Raw genomic sequence first — 26,686 nt, forward strand, 5'->3', positions numbered from 1 at the left:
GCTTTGGCTCTGATTTAGCCTGACTCAACTCCACGGGTTTAGGACAGTCTTGATTCTAATTTCTTTTTACCCCCTCAGGCTTGAATCAAGACTCAAATCAGTTCATGGAATAGTGCACTATCCAGACTTGAATTGAATTAAAGCTGAAATTCGCATGAGGTGAAATACATTGCCAAGCTGGATGAACTCTGAACTAAATAAAAAAAGCTGCTAATCAAATCACATTATATTAAAACTCACTTGTTAATACTGCACATATTAATAAAACATGTTCTCATCTAAGACAGGCTGAATGTTTTAGGCACTTGGTATATTGCGTTGCTAGGACTAAGAGCATATTTAATAGTAAAGAAACAGACCTCTATTATAATGACTGACATATACATTATAAAATTAGCTGCTATTCCACTGGTATCTGTCAGGTGCTTTGGCAGAAAGTCAGTAATGCAGAGTGTATTATTCTATTTGTAGAGAAGCACTCAGTCATAACAAATTGTTTAATCAAATAGGACATATTAAGGACTGAGCAATGTAAAACTGAAATGCTAAAAACATGTCACCTCTTCTGGTCTATTTTTTTGTTAAAGCCTGCAAAACACATTGTCAATGAAAATTGAATAGTATGTTTTCCACTCTATAATAGCATAAAGCACACAGCTTTTCTGAGCCGTAAAACAGAAGTGGTTAGTGCACTGCGCTTTTGCAGTAATGATGATGGCATTCATTGCTTACACACAACAGGCAGAGAACTAGGCATTTATGATGATCTCTGGAGGATAAATTAGCATCCATTAAAAGAACCATTGACAGCTCTGCTCAGCTCTCTCCATTGTCAACAAAAAAGTGGAGAGCGAAGGCCTAATTTTTATGATGGCTTAAAATCCTGCCCTCCCCCCTAACCTCCCCACCCTCCACCTTGCACTGTGTGGTCTTTAAATAAATCATCTTTATTGTGACAAAGTACATTTAGGCCACAACAGGCAGGCAACAGGCAAATTCTCCCGCCGGTTGTCATTGTCTATTTAAACTCATACAGGCACAGCTGGCAGAGCCAGTGGCTTCTGGAGAATTTCTACCTGCGGGGCACCATGCAGCCCAGATCAGGCTCCCCATAGTAATCTGCCCTACTTTTGACTGAAGCACGGTGGGCCCACTTTCACCCTAGGGTCTATAAAGTGTGTTCAAGGTGAAACCCAGGACTAGTGTCCTCTGGTCAAAGAAAAAGAAATCACAGGATAGTGTGATTCAAGCTACAGCAGCTTTTAAAATCCACAAAGGAGAATTCAACCAAAAACAATCAAAACAGCTTCCGCAGTCTTTTCATCAGTGCTGCGGACACTAAACTGGAGATCAATTTGTAAATATATTGCATATCTCTTTAAATGAACTTTATAGGAGGCTGTTGGCTTGCTGAGATGTTTTTATTTGCTTGGTCTTTAAGGTTTGAGATTTGGATTCTTTTGCACTGTGACCATAAAGGAAAAACAAACAGTGAAAGATTGAGTTGATCCATAAGGAAAATTAGCATAAACGCATTATCTGAGCTGCTTAGAGTTTTGCTGTGTTTTGTTTCCTCTACTGAGCCTCTGCCCTTCAATAGTGTTCTGCACGTCTGCATCGAGAACACTTAAAATAAACTGCCACCATCTGCTTGAACTGAGATAAGACCTAGTCCAATCAGACCTGCTGAACACCAGTCACCAGATGTGCAGCACTTATTGATATTTAAAGTCTGTGTGCATTTTTCTCCACCCCATGAACTTAGTAATTAGCAGCTTTCTATCTCAGTGCTCCCCCCTGAGCTGCAGTAAAGCTGGCTGTCTGCCTAGTGAAGTGAGTTTGAAGGATTGTACATTAGGAGCTTCAGAGATGAGAATCACAGAGTCTCTACTTACTGGTGTGTCTTGACAGGTGTTTATCAAGTATAAATTTAAGAAGATATGCTAGCACAAAAAAAAAATATTATAGAGGTCAGAATTTACTTTCCTTTCTTCTAGCAAATTTACTGTAAGAAAGGAAAGTTTGCCAATGCTGATGTTTCGGGGAATACTGTAGCAAAGTTTGGCAAATGCCTGTTCACTAAACCCCTTCCTGGAACGATGATTTTCCAATCATAGCTTAGCAATTTGAACTAGGCTGTTAAAGCCTATCAAGCCTTGGCTTTCTCCAACTGGTGATATTGGGGCTTTAAGAGTGATAATATGAAAGTGTTCAGTGTTTTTTTTTTTTAGTTGTTCTAAAATAAAAACACATCACAACAAAACCCATCTAAAGGCAAAAGGCTACATAAAGAAAACACCACCTTTACTTAAAGCGTCAAAAGTATTTAGGTTACATGCTTCACTACAGTTAATCTGCCCACACATCTTGACAGTATTTTACATCAATCCTAATGGAGAGCACTTGAATTTGCAGTCAACAGTTTTTGGGCAATGCCATGTCTCCTAGCAGCTGCATACTGTATTGCAGCAGGTTTTGCATTTTCTGCTTGATTTTCAAGGCACGTCACCAGATTTGGAGGCACAATATTTTCATTCATGTCAGCATTTCAGCAAAACACCAAAACGTGAATGCATTTTGCTGATAGAATGTGTAGAGGAGTATCCGTGTGCCTACTACTGTGCCTCAGGATGTATGTGCCTTAAATTGAAGAATGTGCGACATTTAAGCCATTTAAGAGATTCTACAACAACTGACCTCAATCATTTGTCACCACTCCCAAAAGATTAATTCTAAAGAAAACAGAAAATGTCCTCAGTCTGCATCATATACAGTACCCAGCAGGAGATAGAAATACTGCAAAGACTACTTCTAGCATGTCAGCGGTTAGAAATAGTCATGGTTGCTCCACAGGTAAGGAAAAGGCAATTTTTAGCAACTATTGCACTTTTGCACACAGTTTATATAGACAGCAGGGTCCAGACAGAGACACAGCCACAGGATAACAAACTCCTGTTTGAAGGACACGGAAGGTGTATCAGTGTCAGTATCCCAGAGAGTCGATTCCCCAGTGGGTTCTGGCCCAGAAAAAAACTGTTTCTACAGAACAAATTACCATTTTGTCAGAGTGCTAGAGTCCATTTAGTGCTGTTTAGATATCCTTTCTTCATTTGACAAATCTCTGTACCAGGAGGACAACGGGTTTTGTAGGTGCAAATGAAAACCAAACAAAAATATGACACTGCATTCTGTGATGGTCTAAAAATTGGTCTCTTGCTCTGTCGTAAATCCACTATAGGGCATCATATGCTTGTATGGTTGACCTCTGGAATGATAGACAGTCTGTCAGCAGTGAAGCATATGGATAAATGGGGTCATGGTGATAGTGGAAGGTCCACAAAGCAAATAAGTCAATGGTCAGCTCTATCTGCTCTGTATCTCAATTATAGTGTTATCAAAGTTCCCCCAGCTCTAAAAGAACCGCCTTATCTAGCAAGGATTTAATGTGCTTTTTTACCCAGTGGTTATTTGGAAAAATAAAGAAATCTCATTTTCTTGGATCACAACAATGTATTCTGTAATGCATTTAAACCACTTCAGTGTCCTCTCTGAGTACCCTCAGGGCCTCCACAGACCCCTGGAATCACACTCTCACAGGCCTTGTGGCATTGGTCTGATGATGAACTGCGGCAGATCCCTAGTCACCAGCTATCTTGAGTCTGCATGTGCTCTTGGCAAATCCAGAATATAAATAACTTAATGGAGTTTGGTCTTAGCGTGCAGCTCCTTCCCCAGGATACTGGGAAATAAAGTTTAAATTTTAAGGCTAAAACGTTTTTTAAAATTAGGATTAATTTTAGATTAAACTTAGAGTTAAGGTTCAACAAACATTACTGACATGGCTTTGATAGGGGTAAGCATTCAGAAAATGATTGCAAGTCAATGCATGCCCTTTTAAGTGACAGAAATAAGCTTGTGTGTGTGTGTCTGTGTGTGTGAACTCCCACATTCATTACCAGTTAGGCTAATCAAACTCACTCTGTCAACACTTTACAATAACTGATTGGGGCTGTCAGTCTCTGTTAGCAGGGTTGAGGTAAAAAAGGGCACAGTGTTATTCCCTGCACTACACTGGCCTCACATTTGGAATAACACACACAAAATTAGGACGCCTGTCATTGTTTACCCGTTCTAACCGTATGCATACTCTATTGAAATTAGTTCATGAAAAACAAAAATTTGGATTAAATGAATAGTGTGCACCATACACAGTAAATTATCTTTTTACACACATAACAGCTGGACCACTCACTCACATAAGTAAAATCAAAATCACAGTTATGAAATCAAGTTGGCATGTCATACTTCATTTGCACTGAGCTTACAAACGCGGCTCCACACAGCGTTTCAAGAGCTGCTGTGGCACAAGTAAATGAAAATATTCTCACCGACACAAGGCACTGAGTCAAAGTACAGTAACTAATTAAATTTGTTCTCGAAGATAATCTGCACAAGCATTATTGCAATTAAAACCATACTGCGCCATACTCATTACCCTTTGATTTGTCATTAACGTTGCTGGATATGGGCCCCAACAGGAAAATTAATGGTCCCATCTAAACTGACTCATGAACTCCAAACATTTTGAAAGACTTTTCCATAACATAACAAGGAAACAAGGGCTTACTTTCTATATCTCTGTCCACCCCCACAGAACACAGATTAATGTCTCTGAGCTAATATGATGGGTCATAAAATATCACACTTAATTTGCATGGCTCTCCTGTTATGAATCCCTATAAAATGAGAGTAAACGTGTACTGTACTTCAGTAGCATAGAATGCTTTTAATTTTTCTACTGCTTGAAATGTTTAAAATTTATTTATCTATTGAAAGTCTATGAAGTATATGTCGAGCAAATTGGAGAATGCTGAATGACCTCCTGGTACCTATCTGTGTGACAACACTGTGTGAAGGTTTGATTTAAATATTTAACTTCTGTGTTAATAAAAACTAAACATGTAAATTATTATTTAGACTCTTAAAATTAAATTTAACTATTTGTTCATAAAATGTCAATTTTAAGTTTTCTAATAGAAATATTTCTGGCTGATTCAGGACCAAGGAGCAAACAAAGCACAACCACAACACAACAGCACTTCATAATAAGCTATCAGACAACTAACATTTGTTGGATTTTAAAACAATCCTCTGGGGTTTAAACCTGATTTATAGTAAAGAATTTCTTCATGTGTGGGAGGTAAATTTCTGTGACAATGCACAGTGGGGCTTTGCACATGCATGCATCTACACAATTTCAATAAAAAACCCAGCCAAACTTGAACCAACCGTCATATCGTAGGGGCATTACAACTTTGGATGCGATTAATCTTCAATTGTTGTGCAATTGTACTGTGCACCTGCAAAGTGGCTGCATTCTGTATCACTGACCCAGTGTATATTATTACCCTTAGCAGACTTGGTGTGTGTTATTATAAAGGTTTGATCACATTTATTAAGGTAAAGGACTGGCATTCTAATGCCAGCAGGGCAATTACAACTCCCGCAGTTTCTGCTGTGCTACATGACTTTCACGTCTATTTCATTTAAACAAAAGACAAAGAGAAAGCTTTAGATCTCACAGCTAGGAAATTGGTTTGTTATTTCAGGATTTTATCACATCGTCACACCTCTCCCATGTAGCACCAAACAGAGATTTAGATTTATATACATAGTCTGTCACTGCAGCTTCAAAATGGGGTTTTCGACAAGAGGTGGAGGAGTGGGGACAGCTGCAGCACGGCCACCAGGCAAAACTCTACAGTTATCTCCTCTCCAACTGTTTCCCTTTGATCTTCCTAATCTGCCATTTAAAGAAGAAAGCATCCAGAGCTGCCACATACACACTTCTTGGTATTTCTATCCAGGCACACACTGCACTGTATATGTGACCATAAGCCACATAAGCCACATATACCACATAATTTAAACCTGAGCCTTTAGTTAACTCTGTAAGATGAGACCAAAACACTTATTTCGATTTAAGACTCGCTCAGTGTTTACACACAATACATATTACAATACAGTATATCTAGGGCTGCAATTATTTGTGATTCCTCTCCTCATTATCTCCTTAATTCAGCTATAAAAGAATGAAAACTGCTCACCACAGTTTCCCAGAGATGACATGTTAAATTCTTTATTTTTCTAATCAATATCAAATTTGATGTAATATAAAACATGAGAAAGCAAAAACTGCTCACATTGAATGTTGGCAATTTTGCTTGTAAAATGTTTAAATTAATGAATTATCAAAACATTCTATTGACTAAAGGTTTCCTTGACTGTTTCAGCTCCCTTTCTAACTCAATTCATTTGCATCCATTTATCTAGAGGTCAAAACTAAAAACTTCAGTTTGGTTAAGTGTCTGGGAAAATGACGTAGTTGGCCACTTGGCAAAATTAAGTTGGTTCTACATTGGAAAAAATTCTAAATGCAAATCAGTGTAACTTGCTTCGCTAAAAAACGAAATAAACAAACACAAAAAAAAACCAACATAAAAAAACCACAAATGACTTAAAATCCCCACACAGCTTTTATCTTTAACAGGCTCCAATTATGCGAGCTAATCTGGGCATATTTCCCTGGGGAGGCTTAGACATAATTGCCAGCAATCTGCACAGTGATATCAGCGCTGTTCTTGTGTGGCTTTAAAATGACTTGACACATCTGGGAAAGACAGTGCTGTACTGGTCTGAACTCCACACTTGGCTTCATCAAAAGGGGTCAATTAGAAAAACAAACAGGCTAGGGACTCATTTTGGATGCAAAGGAACTGGAAGAGGACAGATGGTAGGCAGGAGAGAGAGCCTGCCCTTGAGCAACGATGTTGAAGTCATTGTTGTACAGCACACACTGACAGGGGAGGACTCGCGTGCATTTAGGCTGACAAATCCACAAAAACATCGCATTTCAAGACAAGTAAAACCTGATAAAACTGCAGCTACTTGTAAAGCTGTTGTTACATTCCCTTAAACAAGTGGCACTGACACATACTGCAATAGTAAATAGTCTTACCTAACAGCATCTCCACGTGTTTTGTGATTCTCCGCTGTGCTGTGATTGATTGACTTAGGTGTCTCCTGTCAGCTTATCTTCCATCAGAGAAGTTGAACAAAAAAACCAACAAAGTGCCGCCTCACAGGTAACCTTTTCCACCTCTCTGTTGTATCTATTTTTCCTTCACTTTGATTCTCTAAGTGAAATCAAATGGCAATCCTTCCTCAGTCAATGACACGTCCTGGCTGTGATCCAAACTGCTGCAGCTAAAGCACAATATATATGTGCTTCAATTAAAAGCTTCATGCTCTGCTGATCATGCTGCCCTTTATGAGTCTAAGACGAGAAAGAGCGAGGCAGATTGAAAAGCAGCGGCGAAGGAAAAGAGGCTGAGCGTGTCTGAAGAGCAAGAGTGTATTCTTCTGTGTGTATGAGTATGTAAGAGAGAGCGAAAAGAGTGAGAGGGTGAGTGGGAAAGAGGGTAAAGAGAGAGAGGGAGAACTGGCGGAGGACTGGCTATTAACAACATGCACATCCCACATCTTCCCCCTCCTCCTCCTCCTCCTTATTCCCAGCACCATTTTCTATTCAGGGTTCACACCTGCATGCTCCCTTAAGGACACTCAAATGTAATTTCCTTCCTGGCATTACTTGACAACAATAGGCATCATTTATCAATCTGTTTCTATTCCGCTTACAGTGCTCTTTAAAATGCAGTCATGCTTTATTCTTCTCCTGAGTTATCAACATCATGGGACAAATCATTTAAAAGCTTTCAATACACCTGAAATGTTGAGGTAAGTTTGTTATGACTCATAATACAGTCTAGTGATTTCTTGGTCCTGCTTGATTTGAATAGATTATTTCTGCACTCCTGCTTACGTATCCAGTAGGCTGAGCATGCAGAGGTTTCAATCAAAATACCTGAGTCACTTATGCTGCACAAAGCCATCATTTGTTTTTTCTCCACCATTTCAGTGTGACTGATATAATTAGCACATTTAAACAGAAGCAGTTCGGACTTCAGCTCAAGTAGGCTTGTGTGATGTTTAAATAAATGCTTTTTAACACATTTTCCCTTCAGTTGTAATATCTGACAACACATTTTTGATGACTCATATGAGGGGCTCTAATGTGGCTCAGTGCTGGAAAAGGAAAGGCGAATATTTAAAGCGACCTTTGTGACTCCATAGTCTTACTTAACCCCTTTACATCAAGATAGTGTGTAAACCTTTATGTATTTATATATACTGAACATGAATCATGCAGTAGAGGGTTAATTTGCTGTAATGAGTTACCAATATCAAAATCATGGAAGCTTAGCATATTAATAATGCAGCTCTTTGCCCACTCAATGCAGATTTAAACTATTTGAGAATAAGCAACCAAAAGTGTGTAGAGTATTTATTTTAATGAGCAGGTGGGAGAGATTATTGTTTTTCTGACTAATCTTTCGATGATTACTTTACTGACTTGCTGATGAGCAGAGTTTGATTCTGGGTTTTGTGTTGCTTCGTCGTGCTCCACCATGAATTTTATAGTTCTAGTTGGAATATATTAGCTACAACAATGGTCTTGGCATTGGGAAGTGATTTGCTATGTGATGGGAATATTATATCCAACTGTCATTCTAGGTATATTTGCTGATTATATGTTTAAAACATCAGACATCATGTTGTTGTTGACACGCCTCCCCTCATTTCTGCCAGACATTTAATAAGGGCACAAAAGTGAGCAAGAATAGATACATTTTAGTGAGTGTACTGGTATTTTTATATATTACATACATTTTTATAGATGCTTGAGTTGTTGAAGAGGAAGAGTTTTAGTGCATCTGAAAACCCGACTCATTCAAGAAGCACGTAGTTAGATATTTGTGGAGGCAACACACAAGCTGTAGCACTGGGGAGACCAGGCCTTCATTGCATTTGTTATTCATTCCACAGTCACTATAATCACTTCAAATAAACACAATTACTCTCAGAGTCTCTACCCTGAAACCCTGGCCTCAAATGTCATACAAATGTTGTCAGGATACACACACACACACACACACACACACACACACACACACACACACACAGAGCACTTGTGTCTGCCCTGTGCGCTCCTTGCTGGCTCCTTGTCCACTTGAATAAGTGTGGTTTGGAAGCACAGCGCTGACAAATCCTGACAGTTCTACACTTGATTTCAGGCTGCTGCATTCAAATGAAAGTGCAGGAATAAAGCCTTGAGCAGAATGATTGCATGTTTCCTCCACACAGCAGGGTTTCACCTAGCTGAGGTCCTACAAAACATTAGGTGTGCATACATTTATTTACCTATAGAGACTCTGTTTTTTATTTTTTTACATAGATATTGTTTTTTCAACTACACTCCACAAATAAACATAAAATGTAACTACATACTGATACATCATTTTTATCTTGCCAAAACTATCTCAAACTGTTTAGATTGTTTTATTGCCATGAAAATAAATCCAGCATTGCTCATGTTTGTTTTCAAGTATTGAAATATATTTACTGACTCTTCAGCTCATGTGACTTCGCTTCACATGCAGGATGGTGACTCATATTCTCACAAACACAACCCGAATGTGCTGCCATGTAGAATACCAAAAAGGAATTATTTACTTGTTTTATTTGAGTCTAAAATCTAGGTGCAGAGTGGCATGTGACCTGCTCACGTCACAGGTCTGTTGGGAATACTGTAAAACAAGTGTCTTGTATTGGTGAGTTTTTTGGTGCTATATCTGCCAGCCACTGAGTCAAACAATTGGGAAATGGTAACCAAACCAAAAGCACCACCTTTTTCTCTGTCTTTGCATCTCCAACTCCACATAACACTCATACATGTGTGCCTTCAGCAATTAACACCTTAAAAATGTCTGCTTTTGCCTAGCAGACTGTGCTATATAAAATGAGGCCAAGCAGCACAAAACTCCAGCAGATAAATGTCCTATTTCACAGTTGACACAGTATGTTTCAGCATGCATGTGTGTCTGTGTGCACCAAGAGTATGTGCCTGGGGTACCATGTATCTACTTTATGTTGGTATACAGGAGAAGGGACAATTCAACCTTCAGAAAAACATTACGCTAAGTTAATCTGCAGTGAAGCTCTATTTGAGAAATTGAGAGATTTTCCATTAGTGAGGGGAAGCTTTGTTCCAGAAAGAAGAAAGGTTTAATCTTTCCTCTAAGTGAGAAAATTGTTAGGAATGGTGCAGAAAATATTGGTCACCTCTCTGGCCAAGAATATTTTTCATGTGAGCATATGTGTTTGAAGAGTTTACTTCAAAAAATCAAATGACAGATGATTGGAAATCAAAGTACAGTCACATTAAGTTGCTTGGAGTTTTATCCTAAAGATATGGATCAGTGCAGAGAAAGAAGGGTAGGCCTACAGACAGTCGTCTTATTGTTTCTGATGTTATCTATTGTGTTTGCTGTGCACATGAGTCTTTTATTCCATGACTTTACCCTTTATGGATAATACTTCCTTCCAGGCAAAATAAGTACGACGGTAAAATGGCACCCAGCCTGCGTACAAATTCAGGCAATAACTGCCCTTGCCTTACAGTTGTTCCACATTGGGCACACACGACAAAAATGACAGAGATAACGCTGATGACAGTTAACAGCTTAGAGAAAATGATTATCTCCAGAATGGGACAAGATATACATGACGTGAGATAAGGAAGGCACACCACTGGTGTTGCAGCATTGTGTTCAGTGTTTCACTGGTGAAGGAAACATTCCCACTGAATGAAGCTATTCTGCAAAATAAAAATATATTTAAAATGTCAGCAAAATGTTCTGGCAAAAGTAAACTACTTATAACTAACTACTCATAATTCAGAAGCAAGAAGACAGTATATTCACCTCAGCAAGTCACGACTACAGTAGTGTTTGTAGCTATAACTGATTAAGTTTATAAAGCTACTGTGTGAGAGTGTTTCACTCTTGCATCAGTGACATTCAGCTTTATTAATTCATGGGTCGAGAAACTGCCGATGTCCTCAATTTTTGTGGAAGCATATAATATATGATCATCTTTATTGAGGACCTAGAATTATTTCTTATAGAAAACCCATCAGTCTGATGACAGAGAACCTTAAAGGTCTGCTCATCATTATAACATTATGCCATCACTAAGATAACACTAAAGGCTCTCCGAGATGTAGGTGACATTTATCTTGGAGAGACTGTATACATGGGAAGGGACAGGAGAGCAGAATAAAGAAAAATGTCTCCTCTGTGCTCTTATGACTGTTACTTTATTTATCCTTCATTTAGCACATTATTCCCTCCTCTCCTCACTGAATCCTGCTGGAATTCTTGCACCCCACCAATTCTACTAGCTGAAAGGCAAAAATAAGAAAAAGAGCTACAGGGACATTTTATTATAGCATCATAGATGATCACATCAGGGGCTGCAGTCCAAATGAAAAAAAAAAAAAAAAACATCAACAGCTAAAGTGATCAACCACAAAACTCTGAAAGCTGTGTTTCACAAAGGTACAGCAGGAGAAAATGTGAGAATAGAAAAATCCTGAAAAGCAGTAAAAAGCTTGTCACCGGGGCAGCACACTGGCCAAACAGTACCTATTTTCAAAGGTGCTGTTATAAAGTCTGATGGTAAAATCGCAACAAGGAGCTGAGGTCATTCAAACAATCGAATAGATATACTTCCCACTTGTAAACATCGCCTTGTTGGTTTGATGGTGCCACCAGAAAATGCACCTTTGTCTTGTACTGCTAGACAAGTGTTTTTCTCCAATGAACCACCCAGATGCCTAAGTCATGTTATCCTAACGGAATATGGTAACTGTGGCCCTTTCCAACCCTCAGATATGTAACAATAATGGCTACTGTGTCATTGAGACATACTATATATATGGGTCTTTCACAGTAATGTTCCCTGAAGATTCATTCAGACATGACAGCACATTCAGGGAAACAGTCAAGAAATTTGGCATCTGGGATGCGAGAGGGAGCAGAAGGAGAATGAAGAGTGGTGAGATACAAACGTTACTGATAGCAAGGAAAAAGAGGTTTTTACTGTTTGTTCTACGGCTGTATCATCGCTGGATTTTGAAACATATTTTTAAGCATCTATTAAAGCCTTAATAGCCATTGTGAGTGCAGGACACACATCTCACAGTGAACCTACAATAGATTTACTTGTCAAATTCATTATTTAATGTTATGAGACATCAAGATTTTGGAAATGTTACTAGGTCCAATCTAGGGTTTATTTAAAAGTGAGACCAAATTGTTAAATTGCCATCAGTTTTACATAAAATGATGCACGTCTGAAAGGGACTTGTATTGCTACTTCACACTAAATTGTGTACATTTATCATAAATGCATTTTTGTGCCTGTGATGGTAAAGTTTTAAAGAATTTCTTTGATTATCTCCTGTTTTCGAAAGTGCATGTGTGCACAGTATACGTAAATCTGAAATAGCAACTCGAGAGATATATGTAACAGAAAAACACATCAAACCGAAAATTAGAAAACCAAAACCCCTGAAGCAAAATGACTCCACAGTGGTCCAGAAGCTTAGTGTGGAGTGTAGGAAGTGGAAAGTGCTTTGCTCCGTTCTCTTTTCAAATGGCCCCCAGTGAGAACAACCCTATTAAAATCTCTTTTCATTTGAGCAATCACTTCATGAAGCTAAATAAAGGAAATGCTAGTTCAGCTGTGGGAACGGAATGGGTATTATTAGGCTAGTTTCATTGCAGCGCACACTGAATTATACTAACATTCACCTTAAGTGACTCTGCTTGTCTCCTTTATCTTTTTTCTCTTCCGACCCTCCAGCGGGAAAGTTCCAGGTTTGAATTCTATTATTGGGCATTTCATCCCTGTAAAACCCCCAATGCAATGAGTGCCCCTGAAGTGCTCACATGGAGCTGCTGCCCGTGCAGGGAATTGCCCTATGTGCTCCACAGCAAGGCAGGAACTCAAACTCAATTGCTTGTTATAGTGCTCAATTTGTGTTATTGTGAATTGCACAACAACCCAGACAAAAAGGGTCAAATGCTGTGGGATTCATTTAACTGGTTCAAACATGGGAGGTGTGAAATCACTGGGTGCCCTGTTTGGGAAAACAAGAAGTTCTCCACCCTGAGGGACTGACACAAGCTGCCCACAACTGAGTCCCATCTCAGTATCAGTTAGCAGATGAGATGGCTCTGACACTGTGGCCTGCAGCAGGTCTGGCGTAAACACTCTGTCAGTGCTGACACTGCGGAACGTGTCTAATCTCAGAAAGTTTTCATTATGAAAAGCAGACAGTGATGCACAGCAAATATGAACTTTTTCCCATAAATACCTGCACCAAAGAGCTGGACAGTTGGCCACTGACCTGGATTTCCAAAAAAGCAATGTTAAAGTTGTGATTCCTGATCTGTGAGTCAGGACCTTAAAGTTGCTGAATACTGGAAGGTCAAAACACAATTATCAGACAGACAGAGACCAAAAATGAGGACCAGGGCACACAGACCATTTCCCTCGCTTCTGTTCTAGATCAGTCTTATACATTTAAGTATGAATGATGACCTGCAAAGGCTATTATCTGACACAAAAAAGTCAATAGCATTCTGATGAGAACAAAATGAGTTTGAAATAAGGGAGAAAATAAATAATGATTGGCTATAGTATTAATTTAATTTCATGTGCTGTGTTAGATTGGAACAGCAAAATATGTGTGGTAAACTCACAGAGAAAGGGTCTCATAAATCAACATTAAAAAGTGCCATCTTATTGGCCAGTTGTTGACTGGAGGCTTTTTTTCTTCATGCTGATTGATCAAGCTGGTCAGCGCAGCAGAGTGACACAGGTGGTGGTGACTGACGGTGATTAATGGCCCCTTGTCAAAACAGGTGTGCAGAAAATACTTGGAAATGCTGAGGGGCTCTTCAGTGTATATTGAATGCTCTACATGTCCTTGTCGTTTGCAGATGTGAGCATTTACAAGCTCATGATAAAGTCAAAATAAATAAACACTTGGTTAAACTAGGACTGTTCCATATGAGGGCATAGTTTCCAAGTCTCCTGATGCATGACACTACCTTTTTTTTTGCCAAAGCACCTCTCCACATCCTCTACTGGAAAGTCTGAATTTGGAAAACTTGCAGAGAAAAAAGTTTTACTGACAGCCTGTGACAGACTAAAAACTCACATTTTTGCTTCGTATGTAGCATTTAGTTATAAAATCTGATATCCATGCAGCAGAAAAACACACAACAATGTAAGAGCCATGTACCAGCACTCATGCTGTTGTCAGATATTGGGCTAATTTTCTTGATATTAAACTCTTGCACCAAGAGACATAAAAGTCATAAACAAGACAACTAAGCATTTGTTTCTGCCACTTGTAAACAGAGTCTTGATAAAAGAAGACTTGATTACAATACTGCCAAGGACAATATAACAAAACCACTGACAATATAACAGCCCTGCAGTAAATATCAATTTGAAGAAGTTAATAATGGACTGTTTTTGTTCAGGGTGTAAGAGCTGTTGATTAAACTGGTAATTTCAGGCAGTTTGTATTGTTGTGACCCAAACATGGAGTTATGTGTCCCTCACTTTATTTTGTAGAGGACAGACATACTATTCCTCTCTAGTAGTGTTATACTGTTGTAATTTCAGAGTAATGCACCAGTTATAGACCTTTCTTGCAAAAGACATTTTAACTTGTCACCTGATGAGAAGCACAAATGTAATTAATAACATAAATAATGGCTCTGTCCCATTTAGGTGCTCCAGTTCCAGGAATCCGGTGTTGTGCATGATGTCATGCTGGCATACCAGGACGGATGTAATGGAGCTATAATTAATATCATTTCTGATTCTCCTGCTATGACAAGTCAAAGTGTGTCAATGCAGGAACTGCCTGGCCTCAGTATATCCCAGTATTTTGTCTTAATCTGTCTTAAAAATAGATTTATTAAATGAATGAATCTAACATAGCCATATTCTTACTTGGTATTCATCTTAATGTGAATCACTTTTGTAGCGCAGGATTAAACTACATAATAAACTATGCACTTAAGCATGATATTTCATTCTTGCAAATAAGGCAATCCTCACCCAAGGTAATTCAATGAAGCAAATTTAAATAAAAGCAAATAAACCTAAATAAATGTACAGGAGTTCATCCCTGGCAGCCATGATAGGGAATTATAGGTATTAATAATAGCTCACAATGACTGCGCACCAGAATACACAATAATTCCACAGAACTATGCTGTATTGTTGACATTATAGTTCACAGCTCTTTACTCTTACTTATTTTCACCTAATCAAAATAAGCATAATTGCAAAAATGAAATACGTGTGTCCCTACCTGTGCTGACAGCCTTTGCCAGTCGGCGTAACCTCCTCTGATGTGTCTTCCCCCTGTAGTGGATCTGGGCCTGAGCACTGGAGTTTAGCTGTATGTTGCACACCTGGCACACAGTGGCACCGCTGCTGACCTGACGGCGCTCTCGTTTGGCCCTGTGCCCTGACCCCACCCTCTTCTCTTCTTCGTCTTCCTCATCTTCTTCGTCCTCTTGTCCCTCCTGACATTTAGGGGGAGGGCTCCTCTCTAGCCAGTCAGGGCTCTTGGGCTGATTCATGCCTGGAGAAAGAAGAAGGTAATTTCAGGATGAACTAATAAGAATTATAGTGACTTCAAATGTGACAAAAGCAGTGTAGTCCCCATGTAAGACATTTCATTTAAAACGTGTGGTATGTTGTTGAAGCCTCCACAGGGGGGCAACAGAGCAGCGTGACTCCACTGAGAGCAGAGTAGTGATGCTCTTTGTCTTCAGTGTGATTCAAACTGTACTTTTATGTGCACTGCCATTATAGAGCTTCATTTTACATTGTACCAACCAGGGATTATACTGTATATCCCTACAAAGAATGCTCACCACTTGGCCTGATCTACATCATTTGACCAAAGTGTTCAGTGCCAGCATGGGCAAATTTAAAATCTTTGACATGCTATTTAAGGGCTCAAATTAGACATCCATTAGCTGTGGAGAATGTGCTATGCCTGGCACACATCTCAGCATTACAACGCAGAGGAGCACAGTCTATAGAAAAGTTTTCGTACCAGCGTCGCTCTCCCCGTTTATCAGATAATAAAAGCTGATTCCTGCGATACACAAAGCGACATGTTTCTTTGTGAGAGCACCCAGCCTTAATACCTGTAATAGCTGAGTGATTACGGCGGAGTGACAGCATAAATCAAACTGCAGCTAGATGCAAGCTCTGCTGTGAATGTAGAAATGTCACCCAAAGTCTGACTGAATTCTTTGTTTTCAACGGTGTTCATATGATAATGGCGTCAATTAACTCCTCGTGGTGTTGGACATTTTATCCTTCGCCTCATTGAATGCACCCCCGCTCCCCCACTAAACAAAAACCATCATTTGTAAAATCTTTGCTGCTCTAAAAATTCGATTTGACTGGTTTAAAGATGAAAGTGAAAAGACATGTGTTTTTACAGGAATTCATCAGCCTCCGTCCAGCAACACGGACTTCAAAGCTGCAGCCCTTCACCACAATTACTTGAGTGAAAGCCTGGCAGTGGATGAGTAATTGCTGCTGAAGACTGAGGACTGTTTCAACACAACCAGGTGTTCACATTCACCTTGACCACAACAAACACATGCATAAACATATAAACTGTCAGAAAAGAGCAACAAATACCAACAAATGCCTGAAACATAAGGAGATCAACAAGTAGCTGACTTAGTCAATCAATTTGGCAAAATGTGGTTGAAAATGTTGACTGGATGTCTACATTATGCATAATATGTTAGAGAAATTAAACCATAAACATTTTGTGCTTTAGTCAGATTAGTTATTCTTGCATCCTGGCAATCATGTTGTATTTCCCAGATGTTGACAGCAGGAGGAATTTTTTTGCCCATCTACCAGGAAACAATATATTTCAGATGTTCAGATTATGCACAATGATATGACGCAGAGTAAAGAAGACATTAAATCTTAATACATGACTTAAACATTTAATCAGCTGTAAAATTATTTTCAGTTTGGCTCCAGGGCTGAGGCAGAAATACATTTCTGCTTTCTGAGATGTAATATGTGCCTCAGTTCTGTCAGATGGCTGCTGGATGAAAACTCAGACTTTTGTTCTAGCCCCCAAAGTGTTTTGTCAGTAAGTGCTCTGCCATCACAGAACAGTATTGATGTGGAGGACAACAGACAGGGTCAGTCAGAAAGGGGTGTAGCGATTCTAAATCATTTTAAGGTGGTTTGCACTGACAGGATGGTGCTGCTCAGGAATGAAATGAATAGTAAAACCACTAAAAATGAGATTACACATCTTTTGTTCTTTAAATTTTCATGTCTCTTTTTAGATGGGTTTTGCAAATTAGCTGTAACTCCAGCATATTAACAATATTTTCTATGATTTCAGAGTCAATATACACTGTCCCATATATATATATATAAATAAATATGATTTACTGTATATGTAAATGTAGTTTTGCAGTCATAAGTCAAAAATGCTAAGAAATATACAGAATATATTGCTACCCACCACTCCACTGTGCCATACAGAAATGTACAGAGATATATTACATCAAATAGAAAAGTTAAACTGGATTTGCAGTATAAAGTATGCTTTACTAGTCATGTGTAATATGATAATTGCATTTATGTCTGTTTACACTGCGTTCATCCATTCATTATTTACAGCCTATCCTGGCACATCCAGGGTTGCAGTGGGCTGGAGTTGTGATTGGGCAAGAGGCAGGATGTACCCTGGACAGATCACCAGTCTTTTAGAGCACTGACATATAGAGACAGACACTCACACATACAAGCTATTTAGAGCCACCAGTTAACCTAACCCCAAACTTCATGTCTCTGGACTGTACCCAGAGAAAATACAGACAGAAAGGCCCAAGGTTCAAACAGGACTCGAACCCAGAAAATTCTTGCTATGAGGAAACATTGCTACCCACCACTCCACTGTGCCTTGTAACATTTTATTTCGTGATTTCTTAATCTTTTTGGTAAAGGTTTACAACTTGCACGCTTTTCAGGTTGCTGGTTTAAAGAACTTACACTGATTTTATTTCAAGTGCAAGCCACTGTACAAAATCTCCTGTTAACATTGTCCAATAATGCGCACTTCTACCACTATTCTCAGCATAAACCCTCCATCACACTAGAACCACCCATGCTGACCCACTCACTCATTTTTATGTGGTCAACCAGAATTGGCACTTGACAGCCAATTAGAGAAAAACTTTTAACAGGTTGCCGGCCGGCCAGCAGCTGCTGGTTTCTGCTGGCACTCTGCACCACAGCTTGGGCTGCTCTGCCTGTTTGGCACCTGAGTGTGTAGCTGGGAACAGCACAGTCCCCTGCCACAAACCAAATGGCTTGAGTGGCTGACGCTTTTTCAATGTAATATAAACATTTCATTTTTACTAATGTTGTAGCTGACTCATACAGGGTCTATTGATAAATCTGAAGTATTCACTTTAACAAAACAATACTGAAGAATACTGGAGTGAAAATTGTAGTGTCACAGAAGCTGGTTGGCATTTTTACTGCAAAGTTCATACAACGTAGAAATCCATGAATTAGCAAATGTCTTTTTTTTTTCAGTAATGTGATTTCACCATGATCTGCAAGCATTAAACAGCACACATTTGTTTTTAATGACAACATACCATAAATTGTGCCAAATTATCAATTTTCAGCCTTTAAGGCCGACAGTGAAAAACAAACTAAAAAGTAGAAAGTAATGTTTTTTCTATAGAAATTACATGATAGTGAATAGTAAAAGTAAGTAGTGAAAGAAGGTGAAGTGATAAAAACTAATTTCTGATTCTAAAATGGATTTAATATTAATAAACATCAGCACAAGATATGATGGTCAATGTGGACAATTCATTGAACTAAGAGCAAAAGTGCAGGTTGGATATGATGTACACTGTGCTGCAGCTGTTACTCTGGGTCTCTGGCAGTTTGATGTTTCATGCCAACAATTTTTACAGGGGATCTAACACCTACTACGGGTCAGGCGCGAGTTTTAAATTGTTGAATTCTGTCAGTGTTGGAATGATATCAGTAATGACACTAAATTTGAGTGAATGAGAGTTTCAAAAGGCCCAGCTGTGATCGTTTAAAGCAAGCATGTGTGACAAGAAACATGAATCCATTGTTACTAATCATGCACTTTCTTAAAGAGATAGTAGGCATTCAGTCAAATTGTGTTTGTTTATTTCTCCCAAAAAATTGTACAACTAAAGAACAAAAGATGAAAAATGTAAAAATAAAATGAGCAGGGGGAATGACACATTATAAATATAAAAATTCTACCAATTTTACCAGCAGAAACACACAAAATCCACAAATCAACGTACATATCACTCAGAAAGCCAATTTGTATTACACCCCTGTCCTACAATGTCACACATCCTTTCATTTTATAAAGCAGAATGAGTCACTTACTGATAATATTTGCCATGCAGGAAAAATTAGCTCAGTCTATGGATCCTGTGGTTCATACATCCTTGCAAGCAGGCAGTAGGATCTTTGTGTAGGATCATGGACCTGCTCTGTTTGTTGAAGAGTTTCACAATACAGAGAAAGGAGTTCAAGCATCAGAAGCTCTGTACTGTTATCTGTAGACACAGTATCTGCTGTCCTCTTAGCAGTGAAACTATCTGGCCCCAGACACTCTTTAAATACCAGCACTCATCAGCCTGTTTGCCTACTGGTACCTAATGAGAAAGGACTGCATCAAAGCCAGTAATAAAAAGCACAGGTTTGTCGACATGACTTTATGTACTCAGTCTCTCTCTCCTGGACATGATTTCCCATATAAAGTTGAAATCACAGACAAATCAGCATGACACAAGGTAATATATGTAGGAGGATGCGTGTCTGCCTGAGCACCCAATATTGTAAACTTATAGGACCACAAACCTCGCTGCAATAAAATGAATATTAAAACTATAGACTTTTCAGCTTTCGATGATATCATAAAAGCCATTTTCTCTTAGCATCACTTTGAGAAATAGACGGATCCATCTATGTAACTACCTTAAAGCGGCTATAAGTGATAATTTATAGTCACAATATATCACACTATTGCTATTTAGTGCTATTTTAGACCTCTTCTGAGTAGAAGAGGTCCAAAATATTTAATACTATGACATCCTGCATCTGTGTCTTGTTGAAAGGATTCTAACTTTTGATTCTTGTTATCAGCTAGTCAATGCAACAGATACAAAACATTGTTCACCTGCCTGCAAGTCTCATCTCTAACTTCCGCAGCCAACAGCATGCTCACCATCTCTGCTTTATGGCCTATAACAGGTGCATGGAAACGGCCTGTGGTGAAAACACTGGCCTATGGTTGAACCTAATTGATGACCCATGGTGTAGGGTTTAGGAAAATGGGGTCTGTATATATTAGACTGAGAGGGAAGTTAAACCACTACTTAAGGACGTCACAGTACCATTGAACTACTGCTCTAAAATACAGTCATTTGTAACTTCTCACATCGGCTTTAGTGTTAATTCTCGATTAGTGCCTTCTGAAGCTAAGAGGGCTATGTGGGAGGCTAACAGCTGTAATAGTTGCAGCAGCAGCTGCCATATCCAGTCCAGCCAGGTGGGGACTGAGCTGACAAGCAACTATAAAACTGGCAACCTGTTCAGCCTTTATGGCCGAATCTGTTATCCCCATATGTATGATGTGCTGCCTGCCTTGATATGCTATTGTTTCATGCCAGGGGCAAAACTATTTATGACTGAGCTTTGACAAATGAGGGGCTAGTGCAATAAAAAGACATAGTCATGTGAAGTCTAAAATACTTATTTGAAGTCATTACTGAGAATTTTGAAATATTAGGTTTTGTCCAGGAAAACACATGAAATGAAATTTTCATGAAGTTTTTGCAAAATTTCCAAGTGCTTTGCAGCTGAAGTTTTTCATTTTGACTCTTGTCCAATTTTGTGAAAATATCTTGTTCCATTTTTAAAATACATGAATAATATAAAATCACTTGTCAGCATGTGGATCATTGTCCTACACTTTCTCAAGGGGAAACAGTAAAGCATAGCACTTCTCTATATATAGCTGCACTTAATTCCCTGCCATACTATATCTATTACATGATAAAGGCAGCTTTTTCTGCAATGTATTAAACTTCCAGGAATTAACAGGTCTAATACAGCTGTGTTAAGATGTGGACCAAGGCCTACAGCACTTATATGCGTGGCAGCTGTTAATGGGATGTTTGGGCAGAAGCATATGCTCTTTTAAAAATGTCTTTGCTCCAGAAACTGAAGCCAAGATGAGTTCCCTCGCTGTAACACCTGTCATCACTGTTCCATTACATCTACAACAGACGGCAGCAGATTACGTGTATGGCCTGACATGGAAAAAACTGGGCAGTGGAGGAATATGAGTAATAATCTTGTTTAGAGTGGGCTATATTTATTACATGATGAGTGTGTCTAAGTGAATAAAAAAAATCAGATGAAGATTATTTACAAAGACTGGATGCCACACACAAAACATCAACACCTTCAGTTGTTTTTCGTCTTGACAGTCAAAATGAATATTGAAGAACTGAATGACAAGTGGACTACAATTACAGCTGTGTTGCTAGGCAACCCCGAACATACCATGTGGAGATGAATTTGAACCTTTTCCACACAAATTGCTGCTCAATCATGCTGTAATTTGTGCAGAAAAGGCAAGGAAATGGACAAAAAGCCACATTTCGCTGTATGGTGAATAAAGAAACATGGGCACCAAGGATGGTAAAAGTCTGCAAAGACATGGAGTGAACTCAATGTCTCATAGAGGTTATGTTTATATACAATTAATCTATTTTTTCTAATTATGCTTTGTGGGGAAACTAAAATTATTACCCCATGGAAAAATCTGTAATGGTCAAAATCAGAACTGGTCTGGATGGATGATGGGTGTACAAAGAGCAGACACATTTCACATTCAGTTAAGTTTAGGCAAAAATGCTTTGTTGCATTAAGGAAATACTGGGAAATTTAAAAACACAAAAAGGAAGCAAGAAATCATAATTTAGGAGGACAGGAAACGAGAACAGAAGCTAAGCATTATAACTGTGGTGGCACAAAGCAATTCTACTATTTGGGTCAGGTATTATGGTATTACATATTATTATGGTATAATAATAATAATAATATTATTATTATTATTATTAAAATCAAAACATTTTCCAGTTGCATCTTCTCTTATGTGATAGTAAAGGTTTGGAGTGTCCATTGAACAAAAATAATCTGAACACAACAAATTACAAATTGTAGAGTTTTCACTTTCTTCTAATAGTTTATAGACAAAACAATTAATCCCTTCTTTTAAAAAAAAAACTGTTGGCTGAATAGCTGATAATTAAAATAGTCTTGAGTTGCAGCTCCAATCAACATTTACTTAGGGGAGAGCTGTTTCTATGTAGGTGTTGCTTGATGTGTGTTGAAAAGCAGGTGTGCTTAAAGGTTATGAGTTGGTGAATAAAGGAATTAAATAACCAACTTATGCACTTGAGCATTTATGCTTTATTAGACTGTGTTGAAGTAAAAGTTCATCTTGCTTGTGGGAAGATGTTTCTGTCTGCGGTGCATTAAATACAGATGACAAAGAGCTCTTTATTAAGAAAGAAGCCCCAAGAGAAGCATGACTCACTTGGTAGGCTCATTGAAGCCTTAAACGCACACAGGCGAGACACAAGCAGAGACACATCGGTGCAGTCAAGTCATTAGCTTATTACCAGACACATCCACTGTTGTGTACAAGCCCAAAGTTAATGTACCCAAATTAAAAAGGTTATTGTTCTTAAACCCTTTAATTACAGTCATAACTCTGATCTCAATCAATCAATCGCTAACAAAACCACTTGTGTTATTGCAGTTTTTCATGGGTTCATTATGTTTATTACTCTCTAATGATTGCAGAGTTTTTAGCAACTGGATGTTTCTTTCCTCATGAACAGCCAAAAAGATAAAAATAAATTTCAGTTGTTTGTGCTAATCTGCAAAATGAAAAACAGCTGCAGTGAAATGGACATCCTAAAATGCATCATACAGATAGAATCAGGACACAGTTTATAAGTTGCTCCAATAGAGACTAAAAGGCCAAAGTATTATACTGGTGGGATGGTGTATTTTATTCATAAACAACAGAATGACCCTCAAATACACAGTATATATACTGTATGTACTGCATATGATACGGGCATAACTGCGTTGGCATACATAATCCACAGTATGAGTGATCCTTTATGTGTCAGATCTCTATGACAAGGTCATTTGCAAATGTTCCATTTGCAAATGTAGTGATTCACTCTGTTAGGTAAGTGAGTGGGAGCTATGGAGAGGTTGTATATTTTTAGTCTCTACATTTCCCTTGGACTCAGCTGGGAACATGGGGCAATGATTCTGTGCATGTTTTGTATGTATGCAACATAGATTTTCAGAATTCGATTTTTGTTCACATTTTTCCTTGTTTTTGAAAAGTGCAGCCTGTTATATTTGTCGCATGTATTTCACACACACACACACACACACACACACACACACACACACACACACACACACACAAGCACACGCACACGTACACACTCCTTTGGGTATCTTGGCTGAGTTCCCCACAAATGTCTGTACTGGTTTGGCATCCATCTTGTGGACACCTCACAGCTATCACCATATAACACACACACACACACACACACACACACACACACACACACACACACACACACACACACACACACACACACACACACACACACACACACACACACACACACACAAAATACTCTCTGTAGCAGGAGATTAGACCCAATGTTAAACAAAGAGACAGAGTAGGTCTCTAACATGCCAGCTCTTTAATTAGACCACTGGTATCAGAGGACATGAACACACATACATACACACAAATGCACAAAACACACATATGACAGACACACTCACTCTTGCTGTAGAGCTACACAATGTCTCGAGAATAAAAGACTGTGTCCAACATGCTTGTTTTGAACACTGACAAACACGCTCACACTCATACATGTCAACCTGCTCTGGTTAAGTGTTCGTCAGTCTAGTGTTTGTTACAGCCAATCTGCTGTCACCTTCTCTACTGGGAGGCTTCATAGTACCAGACAGCCCTGCATGCCACCTCTTTGGCAACATACTGTACACTATTTGCCAGCAGACTACTCAAACAATCCAACAGGCTTAGGGATTATTAAAGACCATAGCTACTAAAAATACAGTATGATCATTTCAATGAACTAAAGTTCTTTATGTTATTTAAGAGAACAATCAAACATTTTCTTTTTTTCAGGAACAGGACAAGAACACTTTAAAATACTAGTTTGTTATGTAGTCTTAATTTCTAATAATAACCACAATGAAATCAAGACAACGTTGTGGCCGGTAAGTATAAGTAACACTACTCTTTTACTAAATGTTGGATTAAATTCATGTGGTATTATCCTGGGTTATCATTATAGTACATTTAATTGATCACGTAAAAATATGTGATCAATATCAGTGAGTCTGAATGAATCTGTGAGTGGACATTTCATTGTGGTTAAGACCTTTGCTATGAGGTATGCAGCTTCATGATGAAAAAATAGACAAAAGTGAAAAATGGTGCAGGCAAGGAGAGGATGCTGGGAAATTCTATATAGGATGCCAAAAAATGGAGCTATTTTAATATAAATTATTTTAATAACACAAGAGAGACAGAAGATGATGGAAAGTAAATTATGGGCTAATGTCAGATTAGGTCAAATAGGAAAAATGGGTTTAGGGGAACTTGGGAAGGACAGTGTTTTTATCTGGAGGGTGGGACTGCTCTCCAACCAAGGGCAAAAGCAATTGTGGGCATCTGTCATCGGCCATCTGGGAGGGCCCTAAGGCTGCTGTGTGGACCAAAGAAAATGTGACCAGTGTATTATAGTCACATGCAAATAGAGGAAAAAATAACAGAAAAAAGCAAAGCACCTTGCCTAAATCTGCTAATAGGTGAACACAGGGGTGCAGAAATACGTTGCAGTATCCACTACAAGGCATCCTACAGTGTCAAATCCAAAACCTGGTGAGTGAAACAATTCATTAAGTGGTTTGTTCAAAATATACTATATACTGCAGGTTGTTAAAGGAATAATTTGACACGCTGGGAAATATGCTTACCTGCTATCTGATTTTACCTTTGGAGAGAACCAGGCTTGCTGTTTAGCTTTGTTTCTATGTTTTCGGCTTTTATAAAAAAAGAAAATGGCAGGGCACTCTTGTTTTTAGTGTATTGTAACGTTAACATAATTCCTAACAGTGCTAAGAAATACTGTAAAACTGACTTATCAGCAAGGATATTAAATCTATAAACAAGGTTTTGTTGCTGAGATTTGACAAATCACTTCAGTGACATATTGCTCCACTGTCAAACCAGCTAATATAGTATCTATCTCTGTGTTTTAAATATTGCTAATTTCAAAGTTCAGTCAGGCAGACAGTGCTATAGACATGCTGTGCAGAAGTGCTGATTATAATGAGCTGGTTTGACAGGGACAACTGTGTTGTTCTCCTTTTCTGACAGGAAGATGTGGGCTGTTGAAGATTGGCCTGCAGTCAGCCATAATCCTCCTCTTCCTTCCCTCTATGTTCAGAACAAGAGTTGACCTAAATTCTCTTTAATAGGTTTAGATATATTTAACATTGGGGAGCTTATTTCAAAAATTAGCATGGATAAGCGATGCCAGAAATCTGTTAATTCATACAATATGTGGTGTACGTTGGGAAAAATCAGGCTGTTATTGCACATTGCTCATGCTAACCACCCTGCTATCAACAAACAAAAACTGGAGAAATCACATGGTTTCTCAACTATACAGTAAGAATTTTAGAGCCTTACTTTTCATATTCTAAACTACAGATTATCTTTGTACATAACGCAATTATATTCAATTACATCAGATTCCATCTTATACATTAAAGATGAAGAGACCTTTTAGATGACGCTTTAGATAACACTTTATCGATCTGCTAGTAGGGAGATACAGAATTTTGGATTTTGGATGACAGTAATGGACTAGAGACCTCATATATTTATATTTGGCTTACTTGCTCAGTGGTGCAGCCAAGAGCAGTTTTTTTTTTTTTTTTTTTTTTTTTTACAAAGTGTCTGGGAGACTCTCTGTTGAAAAAAAAAAAAAGTGTGGAGTGTATGTTCAAGGTGACTTCTTTAACAAGTTTATCCAAACTATGAATCTTTCTATAATATATGTTTTCAATAACCACTGTACTTATTGTTTCAGATGTTTCCCAATGAGTGGGCTGACATCCAGCTGGCAAGGAATGAAGGGCAATAGTTTGCCTTGACTGATCAGCCTCATCATTTGTCTCACTGTGTAAACTCACTACAATACACTTCAATGTTTCAGACCCAAGTTGCCAAGTCTTGGAGAAGCCAATGCCCATTTACTTTCAGTATAGTAAGTGCTCCTTTATTTAAGTGACTTCAGTGTCCACTCTGAGTTTTTTTAGTATCAAGATATCACCTTGGAATATGAAGGACTTGTGGTGGGCATTCTTCCATAGTTTCTGAGATTTCAGTCAAGTGATTCAATGAATCATCAAAAAAAAA

General features: G+C 38.5%; 1 protein-coding gene across 3 annotated transcripts in view; it reads right to left on the bottom strand.

The window, feature by feature from the left end:
• Positions 1–26,686, bottom strand: part of LOC113135543 (zinc finger protein 385C-like) — a 46,703-nt gene that overhangs the window by 11,656 nt on the left and 8,361 nt on the right. For 2 of the 3 annotated variants that reach the window (XM_026315650.1, XM_026315649.1), the window contains exon 2: positions 15,362–15,637. In XM_026315650.1, coding sequence (XP_026171435.1) covers positions 15,362–15,637 — 276 coding nt within the window. Of the gene's footprint in view, positions 1–7,018; positions 7,133–15,361; positions 15,638–26,686 lie in introns of those variants that run through there. The other variant, XM_026315651.1, reaches the window with a different exon arrangement.

The sequence above is a fragment of the Mastacembelus armatus genome, chromosome 19 (genome assembly GCF_900324485.2).
Source record: "Mastacembelus armatus chromosome 19, fMasArm1.2, whole genome shotgun sequence".
Lineage (NCBI taxonomy): Eukaryota > Metazoa > Chordata > Actinopteri > Synbranchiformes > Mastacembelidae > Mastacembelus > Mastacembelus armatus.